This window comes from Lagenorhynchus albirostris, chromosome 1 (genome assembly GCF_949774975.1).
Source record: "Lagenorhynchus albirostris chromosome 1, mLagAlb1.1, whole genome shotgun sequence".
Classification (NCBI taxonomy): Eukaryota; Metazoa; Chordata; class Mammalia; order Artiodactyla; family Delphinidae; genus Lagenorhynchus; species Lagenorhynchus albirostris.
In genome coordinates this window covers 131,467,044-131,476,893 of record NC_083095.1, presented here as the reverse complement: position 1 = coordinate 131,476,893, position 9,850 = coordinate 131,467,044, and the positions used below count along the sequence as shown (strand labels likewise).

At 55.9% G+C, this 9,850-nt stretch overlaps 1 protein-coding gene across 1 annotated transcript; it reads right to left on the bottom strand.

Moving 5' to 3' along the window:
- Window positions 1-1,080: 1,080 nt before the first annotated feature.
- ISLR (immunoglobulin superfamily containing leucine rich repeat) lies at window positions 1,081-4,243 on the bottom strand. The gene is made up of 2 exons (XM_060170020.1): window positions 3,959-4,243; window positions 1,081-3,128 (listed from the first exon to the last, which is right to left on the bottom strand). The coding sequence occupies exon 2, from the start codon at window positions 3,118-3,120 to the stop codon at window positions 1,834-1,836; it is 1,287 nt and encodes a 428-aa protein (XP_060026003.1). The 5' UTR covers window positions 3,121-3,128; window positions 3,959-4,243; the 3' UTR covers window positions 1,081-1,833.
- Between the last annotated feature and the right edge of the window lie 5,607 nt (window positions 4,244-9,850).

Sequence of the window (9,850 nt, the reverse complement as noted above, 5' to 3'; positions counted from 1 at the left end):
ACCATATCCTAGCCCATCCTTTGTTTTCTGAGGAAACTGAAGTCCAGAGATGGGCAGTGACTTACCCAAAGTGGCACAGCACAGGGGACTCGGCACCATCCTGCTGCTTTCCGTAGGAGGTGCAGTCATCCTTGACATGTGCTCTGGTGACAGCAGCTCAGCAGGAGCTGCAAGCTGACTGGGGGGATGGGGAGGTGCTCTATGTAGAAGGAGGAGGAAGCGGGGCTGGCCAGCCTCCAAGGCTCACAACTGCTACCCCACGTTCCTTGGCCTCCCTGCCTCCACTTTGCTGGGCTCAGCAGTTCTGGGGGCTCTAGTCAGAGGCTTCAGAGCCTCTCTCATGGGGTCTTGTCCCTATGCATAGCACCATTTGATCAGGAAAGGGGCAGGGATAAAGGCAGTAGGGAGACGTGTCTCTGACCCAGCACAGGTTCTACGGTCTCCAGGTTCTGACCCCATCCTAAGAGACCCACAGTTTGCTGCCAGGCCCTCCACCCCTCAAGTCAGTTCCTGATCCCCCTGCTCTGTGAGGAAAAGACTTTCCTCCAGGAATACTATTTCCTCTTTCTGGAAATGTGGGAGGAAGTACCATTCATTTCCTCTGGCTTCTCCTTCAAATATGTTCTCTTGTCCTCAGTCTCTCTGGGTCTTTCTTTTTCCTTCTCACCCCATCCTACATCCCCTCTCTCCTCCCTTCTCTCTCCCCTCCATCTTGCCTTGCCCATCCCCGCTTTCCTCACTGTTCCCTAACATCTCTTCCCGGAGCAGGAATGGGAAGAGAGGCCACAACCCAGGCACTTGATTTCCCCCATGCCCCCTCCAAAACACCTCCTTCAGGCCACTGCTCAGGGACCCCAGGGAAGTCTTTGCAGTGGTTGTCAGGCTCATGCCCCCATTTGTGCCATGGGCTAGGTGGGGGGTGGAGGAGAGCATCTGCAGCTCAACCCAGCCCTGAACCCACCACCGGGCCACCCCTCCCTGCCTCGCAGGCCCCAGAACATGTGGACAGGCAGGCTGGCTGTCCTTCCAGTCCTATCCTCCACCAGGGGCCCCCTAGATCCAGACAAAACACCAGGCAGATGCAGGGGAGCACCAGAAATGCTGTTTATTTCTCTGCCGCCCCCAGGCTGCCTGGTCTCTCTGGAGGGGCAGGCTACAGATGCATACCTGGAGAGGAAGACAGGGCAGGTGTCCAGGGTGGAGGGGCACACTGAAGGAGGAAGGGTGAGGAGATGAAGGACATTCTGGACACTCCAGTCCTGTCTGAGATGAGGGCAGAGCCTCCCAAGCCCCCAGGTCGTCAGAGAACGCCAAAGGTCAGCAGGAGCTCAAGCAGGTCAGAGAACCTCAAAGCCACGCCAGCCACTTCCGCTACATCCTAGTCTCCTGTGTCCTGTCTGCTTCAGCCTACCTCCCTGCCAAGCCCCAAGCCCCAAGCCCCGCCCATAGCCTCCGGCAGCTTGTCAGTCCCAGTGCCCAGAATTCCATCGGTGAGTCCCCCCCACCCAGCTTGGTTAGGGCGCCGCCCTGTCAGCACGCTGCCCCGAGAAGGGAGCATGGCATTGTTGTTAGCAGCAATTAGCACCGTAGACGGTGAGTTACAGGGTCAAATTCTGTCCTAGTCACTAGCTTTGAGCAAGTCTAGAAGTTGGGGCAGTGAGTGTTCCAGAAGAGATGAGAAAGGGAGGTAGGAAGATGGGATGTCCCCGATGCAGGCTTCGAGAGTTGCCGAGCCCAGACCCCTGCAGCACTTGTAAGGGACGGCTGCAGAGTCAGGGGCAGGAGTCAGCGAGGCCTTGGGCCTCCTCCAGCTCAGCCTGGGTGGGGGTGGGGCTAGAAGGCAGTGAGGAAGAGGAGGAGGAGGCTCTGGGCCAGCAGGAGCAGCCCTGAGGGCTGCTTCCCAGAGACCCCTCCTCCTGCTGCTGCAGCCTCGGGGCCCCCAGTACGGCTGAGGTAGATGATGACGACGTTGTCCTCAGGACCCGACGGCTGCACCTCATTGTCAACCGTGTAGCAGCCCTTACCCTCGGCCGCTTTGCCGTGGAACCTGCGCCCCAGTGCATCCTCGCCACCCTCGCCTGGTGTGGCCAGTGCCACGTTCACCGAGCTCTCCGCACTGCCCAGCTCGTTGGTGGCCAGGCAGCTATAGGTGCCCTCCTCCAGCTTGCCGAAGTCGGGGATGAGCAGGCTGCCATTGGCAAAGGCCTGAAAGCGCGGCCGGCTGCTGGCTGCCAGGACACCGGGCAGGGCGCGCCCATCGGCACCCACGTTGGGGCTGGCAATCTCCACGGTGCCGCCGGGCGTCTGGATGTGCCAGTGAACCTGGGGGGCTGGCTGCCCGTCCACGTCACAGTGGAGCGCCAGCACGAAGCCGGGACGCAGCTCGGCGCCGTCCTGGCTGGGCTGGTAAGTGAGCTGCACCGAGGGTGCCGAGCAAGGCAGCGGCAGCAGGCGGTTCAGCCGTGTGCCCTTGAGCACGTGGGGTGAAGTGCAGGTGATGTTATCCTGCTCTGGGATGGACACGGCAGTGGTCAGGGCCCACGTCTTGAACCACACGATGCCACAGGTACAGTCGAAGGGGTTATCGTTGATCTGCAGGTGGGACAGCGCGGTGAGCGGCGTGAAGGTGCCCTCTGCCAGCGTGTGCAAGCGGTTGTGATTGAGCTGCAGTGAGCGCAGGGCGCGAAGGCTGCGGAAGGCGTCGCGGGGGATGAAGGTCAGCTCGTTGCTATCCATCTTGAGCAGCTGGAGGGCGCTGAGGTTGTTCAGATCGCTCCAGGCAAAGTCAGAGATGAGGTTGTGGCTGAGGTCCAGGCTCTTGAGTTGGCCCAGAGGGGCCAGGGCACCAGCGGCCACCCTGCGGATCTCATTGTGCGCCAGCCACAGCGACTGCAGCAGGGGCACCTCCCTGAAGGCGCCCTCTGGTAAGCTCGGCAGCCGGTTGGCCGACAGGCTTAACGTGGTCACGTTGGCTGGGAAGCCGGGTGGCACGGCCTCCAGGTCACGGTAGGCACAGTCGGCGATCTGGAAGCCGTACTTTTCCCCACAGTCGCAGGGCTCGGGACAGGCCTGCACCAGGCCCACAAGGACCACCCAGCACAGCAGACGCAGCTCCTGCATCCTACCTCCTGCAGAGAAGGACATGCCACCAGGGTGACCCCGAGGACACGCAGAAGGCACTCGTCCCTCTCAGCACCCTGACCCAGAGCTCTTCCCCATCAGAAGGACCTGCCAGCATCATCCAGCTAAGACCCAATACCACCTAGCCCACCACCCCCATTCTATAGGAGGGGAAACTGAGGCCCAAAGAAGGTCCAGGACTTGCCCGAGGTCATGCAGTCAGGAGCAGGTGAAGACCGGACGGAAGAGGACCCCAGCTCCTTCTCTGAGCAGAGAGCTCTCCCTGCATCGGCCAGCTCCGAGCTGACTTTATGGCTTGAGATCTGTTTTCCAGCCACCTCCTCCCCCCAGCACTCGGCAGAACCTCCCTCCTGCCCTCCCACATCCTGGCCGCAGTCCCTCCCACTAGAGCCCCCCATAGGTATGCTTTGCCCCGGGCCTAGACAAGGCCCCTTGTGCAGTGCACACCACCCCCATCCGCCCCACCCACCGCTCTCCCGTTCCTACTGGCCCGTGACCACAGCAGACACCAGACCCTTTCTACAGAATCACACCCTTGGCCTATTCGGTTCAAACTACGCCAGGCAGCTGCCTAAATAAACCCCTGCCAGGACCTGTCAGCTGGCTTGGGTGAGGCCAGTGGCTCAACCCAAATACTGCTGAGATTTCCAGGGCTGCGGTTGTTAGAGGGACTGAGGCCCCCTGGACAGATCCAAGCAAGGGATTGTCCCAAGCACCCCAAACCAACAGGAAAGTGCCCAGGGGAGCCCAGGCCCTGTGCCCGGCAGGCTGCCCTCTCCTCCCACTGGCCCTTGGAGCCCTCTTCCAGCTGGCTTACCTTCAAACTACTCTTTCTTAGTCAAGCAGAGCCTCTTCTAAGATGGGACCAAAAAAGCAACAAAGGAAGAGTTAGCCCTGGACGGTCTGCAGGGCCAAGGGAAGATGAAGATGCTGGAGGAAGGGGCAGCCTGGTCCCTGCCCCACCTTCAGTCTGCACACCTGGGCCTGCCCTTTCCTTATCCGAACAGGGTGCCTGAGACCGTCTGCTGAGAGGAGGCTGCAGGAAGGAAGCCCAGGCAGCCTGTATACTTCCTCCTTCCAGCAAAACAACTGCTTCTCTGCAGCAACAAGGACCCGTGTTTCATAAGTGACACCAGAAACTTGAGGGGGAAAAGATGCCAAATTTTTGGATTTTTTTTCCTCTCTCGCTCACTTTTAGCAGCTTCAACTTCCTTAAAGACACAGCACTAGCGGGACAAGACCCAAGAAAAGATGTGGCCAGAAGGATTTTTATGGGGCGAAGGGTGAGAAACTGAATCCCGTGGAAGGTGGGAGACGTCTAACCTCACTTTGAACAAAAAAAAAATGCGCGGGGGTGGGGGGCATTCTCCAGGCTGAGACGGTGTGAGGGATTGTGTGTACACTTGTGTGCGCATGTCTGAGTGTGGGTGTGACATCTCTACGTGCAGATGAGCTTGTATGTGTGTTTGTGTGGATGTGGGTGTGAGACCATGTATGGGTGAATTTGTGTGTTTGGAAATGTTTGGGTGTGTGTATTTGTGTAGTGTGAGGCTGAGTCTTTGTGTGTCTCTGTGTTTGTGTGGGTGTATGTGAGTCTGTCTGTATATTTGGGTGTGTGTGTGTGTGTGTGTGTGTGTGCATGTTTATGTGTAGAAGTGAGTGTGCATATCTGTGACTGTGTGTCTGTGTGGGTGGTGGGTGTGTTCCAGTGAAAAGCTGAGGCCAAAGTGTATAAAACACCCACGATGCTCCGAAGCCTCAGTAAGAAGCCAAAACGTTAGAGATGTTTTTGTAAGAAAACACATCCTCCTGGCCCGCCTGTGTCAGGCCTGCCTGCTGGCTCTGAGGCTGGGCTGCCCTAAACACATGTAATCCCGGAGGTCCCCAGGCTCCAGGGCTCCAGCCCTGGCTCCCCACTGGGCTGGAAGTGGTGGGCGGGTGGGAGGCAGGGGTGTGACTGAGCTCCAAGCGGGTAAAAGAAAGCTCCGGACAGGAACCAGCTGGGCTTCAGTTTCCAGACCGGGATTCTGAGACACTCAGGCTCACAGAGATGGTTCCATCACCCAGGACTACCCACCTGGCAGCCAGGTGAGGTTGAAGGACATCGCTCCATTTGGAATAGTCTCTTTGTGGCCTCCCAGGTGCCTGAAACCCCACCTTAGGTGCCGCCTGTCTGGGGACGCAGCGTCGCTCCCTGGGCTCTGCTGTCCCAACACTAGCATCCTCCAGGGAGAGGATACTTGTGTCCAGTTCTTTGTTTTTTTAAATTTTATATTTTATACAGCAGGTTCTTATTAGTTACCCATTTTACACATATTAGTCTATATATGTCAATCCCAATCTCCCAATTCGTCACACCACCACCACCACCCCGCTTTCCCCCCTTGGTGTCCATACGTTTGCTCTCTACAACCGTACCTCTATTTCTGCCCTGCAAACCGGTTCATCTGTACCATTTTTCTAGATTCCACATATATGCATTAATGTACGATATTTATTTTTCTCTTTTTGACTTATTTCACTCTGTATGACGGTCTCTAACTCCATCCACGTCTCTACAAATGACCCAATTTCGTTCCTTTTTATTCCATTGTATATATGTACCACATCTTCTTTATCCATTCCTCTGTCAATGGGCATTTAGGTTGCTTCCATGACCTGACTATTGTAAATAGTGTTGCAATGAACACTGGGGTGCATGTGTCTTTTTGAATTATGGTTTTCTCTGGGTATATGCCTAGTAGTGGGATTGCTGGGTCATATGGTAGTTCTATTTGTAGTTTTTTAAGGAACCTCCATACTGTTCTCCATAGTGGCTGTATCAATTTACATTCCCACCAGCAGTGCGAGAGGGTTCCCTCTTCTCTACACCCTCTCTAGCATTTATTGTTTGTAGATTTTCTGATGTGCATCCAGTTCTTGTTTCATGTGTATATATTGTATTTCTCTGACGTTAATAATAGCTTTTTTTTGAAAGCTTCATTCTATCTGCATTGCTGGTTTCTTCAAGTTGCATTTTTTTTCCTGTTAGCTTACTTATTTGGAACTGTCTTTCCTATTAGAGATTTTCTCAGTTAATTCACTTGACATAACTTTATTCTCATGTGTTTAATGGGAGACACCTCTGCTAGAGAGGAAGCCTCCTCAAGGCAGACATCTTGTCTTCCCTGTTGCTGTTAACCCCTGGCACAGAGAGGATGCTCAGTAAATACCCCTTGACTCAATGAATGGGTGAGTTGCGTGGCCATCAGCTCCCAGAAATGAAAGCACTTTGGAGGTCACCTTCTCCACCCCCTCATTTTACAGATAAGGACCCTGGGCCCAGACTGGCTTCCTCAGAACAGGACATTTTAAGAATATTTCATACAATGTGGGAGACCCACCCTCTGTCGGGTGAGTGAGCACGTTACCAGACTTCCTGGGGGTCCTTTCACCCCCATTCCCCATCATCAAAGACCTTGATGGCAGCCCAGCACTAGGCTGCCCTTGGAATCCCATGCAGAACAGCCAAGGGTGGAGGCAGGGGGGAATGGGGTGGCGCTATGGCTGGAGAAGCAAGAGGGACCTGCCCACCCAGGCAGAACTGAGTCTGCGCACATTGGTCACTGACAGCTCTTCCCCATCTGCCCAGATCCCATCACCTCCTGAGGGTGCAGTGTGCCCCACCTCTACCAAGAAGGACAATGGGACAAGGGCCGTCAGGGTCCAGTGCGCCTCTACCGAGAAGCATGGTGTCCTCCAAGGCGCTTCACAGTGGGCCACGCAGGGCCACTCCCTGCTGAGCCTGAGAAGTGGTGGTACAACTCCAAGGACTGGGCTTATCAACTCCTAGGCAGCCACCCCCCACCCCCACCCCTCGCTCTCCCTGCACCATCAACCCCTCATCGACTGAAAGTTCTTCCTGAAAAGCCCATCCCACAGGAGATAATGCGAGCAGGCAAGGACACAAACTGGAGGTCGGCTCCCCTTCCTCTTCCCAGCTGGGAGCTCCCTGTGGACCTGGAGATGGGGGTCCTCGGTGAGTATGTGGATACCTTGACGGTCCCCAGATCACAGATGGAGGCCCAAAGGCCTAGGGCTAGAGAGCTTCTCTCAGACCCTAAAACCCCTCCACCATCCCTGGATCCTCAGCAGCCCTGCAGCGGTGGAAGGGAGAATTAGGAGGTGGAGGAAAGGAGTCAGGTCTGGGAGCCCATCCTGCCAGCCCCATCGTGGCTCCTGTGGGCCTCAGGGTAGAGTGACCAACAGTGAAAGGATGTGGGGCTTTCAGTGTTAAAATCCAGACAGTCCCAGGCCAACTGGGACAGTTGATCACCGTAGCAGGGGAGGTGGTGCTCACTTCTTCCCACAGAGTTTTTCTTTCTGCTCCCCCTTCCCCAGCCCTCCGCAGGAGCCCAGCCCTTTCTCTTCCCATTCCTCCTGCCTTCCCCTCCCACCAGGGCGGCCAATCCCTTTCCTGCTGCAGAGGCTCAGCCAGCCTGACTCCACCACCCCAAAGAGGCCTCACTCCAGCTGACCAGGGGGCCACGTCAGCTTTTCCTGGAAGGCAAAAAAAGATCCTGGAGAGAGAGAGAAAATAGAGTGAGAGGGACAGAGCCCAGCACAGAGGGAACTGGAGAGAAACCGAGAGACTGCGAAAAGGGAGACAGAGATGGGGGAAGAGAGAAAGAAAGCAATCACCGACAGCCAGGGTTAGACCTGAAGGTAGAGAAAGGACGACACAGAAAAGGAGATGGAGAAAGAGGGTCTGCTGGGCCCTGAAATTGGCTCTGAGAAGGAGACCGTTGGTGCTCAGATGTGTGGCCAGCCGTGGTTAGGGGCTGTTGCCATCATGCGGAGAGGGCAGGTTGGTCTTGATTCCAACCCCACTTTCCCTCCACACAGCTTGCTGGAATAATTGGGAGGAAGCTCAGTGGCTCCTGGCGGGACTTGGTGAAGCCTGTGGGTCTCCCAGGAGGAAGAGTCTTGCCTGTGCCATTGAGAATACAGTTTCTCTGTCCTATGTGGGAGTCAGATGAGATGGTCTGATGTCCTTCAGCCCTGATGTTCTAGAATTTCTAATGCCTGCCTTCACATGAGGAGTCTGCGTGCACTCGTGCGTTCACGCACAATCATTTCTGTTTGCACGCACGTGAGCCTGTGCTGATTTTCCATATGTGCTTGTGGGTGCACGCACACTGCGGGTATGTGGGGATGGCTCGAGCGTCAGCGCGTTGTGTGGGCTCCTGAGGCTGTGGGTAGGCCCAGCAGGCCAGGCCCCATCTCCTCCCCTGCATCAGCCTCAGCGCAGAGGCCCCAGCCCAGGCAGAGCCGGCCTGGCCCCTGGCTGACCCTACCGCGATGCCCTCACTCCCGTTTCCTTTCCCACCCTCCACCTTCCTCTCCACACACCCCTTCCCTTCGCTCAGGTGTGAGGGCCTCTCGGCTCTTCTCCAGTCTCAGTTCTTCAGAGCTTGGAAACCAGGAGGTGCCTCTCTGATGTGCCCCTGGCTACTTGTCTGGCCCCATCTCCACCCCGCTAACTGTGTCCAGCCTCACGCATCACCTGCTCCCACGTTGGGGGCACTGCTCTCGTTCTTTTCTCAAACTGGACTCTGTAGGGCTCACTGCCTCTAGTCTATGGAGATTTTCAAATGCCAGCTCCCCAGAGAGGCCTTCCCCAACCACCTTACATAATCAGCCTTTGTCACTCCGTCCCCTCACCCTGCTTTATTTGTCCCTCTTCCTTTTTACACTTTTTTTGCCATGCCGCTCGGCTGGCAGGATCTTAGCTCCCCGACCAGAGATTGAACCCGGGCCATGGCAGTGAAATCGCCAAGTCCTAACCACTGGACCAGCGGGGAATTCCCGGTCCCTCTTCCTAACACTTACCTCTGACATATCTGTGAGTGTAATTCTTGTCCATCTCCCCAGTCTGAATATGAGCTCCACGTGGGTGGGCACTTTTCTGTTCACTGCGATACCCCCAGTGCCTGCCAGAGGGTCAGCCACTTAGCAGGTGCTCGGTAAATAGTGTTGAATGAATGAAGGAAGGAAAAGACCTCCAGTCTCCTAGCAGGAAGCCTCTGCCCCCTGGCCCTCCTCCACCTGCCCAGGGCCTCCCCAGCCCCTCCCTTCTGTGTGGCACTGCCCTCTCTGTCACTGGACACTCTCTAGCTGGCATTTCTGGTCCCTGCCTCCTAGTACCATCCTCACTGCCCTCTCCTGACCTTTCCCTTAGTTCGCAGGGGCCATTTTCAGCAGCGGCACTAACTGCAGCATATTTCATTGCAATTATTTTTGTTCTTCTGCCCGCCAATCCCACAATTCCAGAAATTCAGACCTCGGCCACACACCCAGGGCACATAGCAGATTTCTAGTTTTCAGCCCCACGCCTTCTCAAAGGCTAGGGGTGGGACTGGGGAGTGCTGTGAATGAGTGAGTCTTTGAATTAAGGTTCTAGACTGGGACCAGAGATATAAGGTCAGGATCCCAGTCCCTAGGTAGCTATGGTGCACTGGAACAGGCCAAGGCCACTTGTTAGGGGTCAGCTTGAAAGGCCAGGATTAAATGCAGGTGTAGATTTAGAGGGTGGGGCGGAGGTAGGTTAACACCATGTACGAAGCAGGGTTTGGGGTCTGAAATAGTAGCAATGGTCCCCATGCCTTGTTGGAAAGTGCAGTAGAGGCAGTTGGCAGAGGACTACAGAGTAATGCAAAGAGACAAAAGG

Excerpts from the sequence above, each read along its gene's own strand:
- ISLR (XM_060170020.1), bottom strand. The coding sequence starts at position 3,120 with ATGCAGGAGCTGCGTCTGCTGTGCTGGGTGGTCCTTGTGGGCCTGGTG.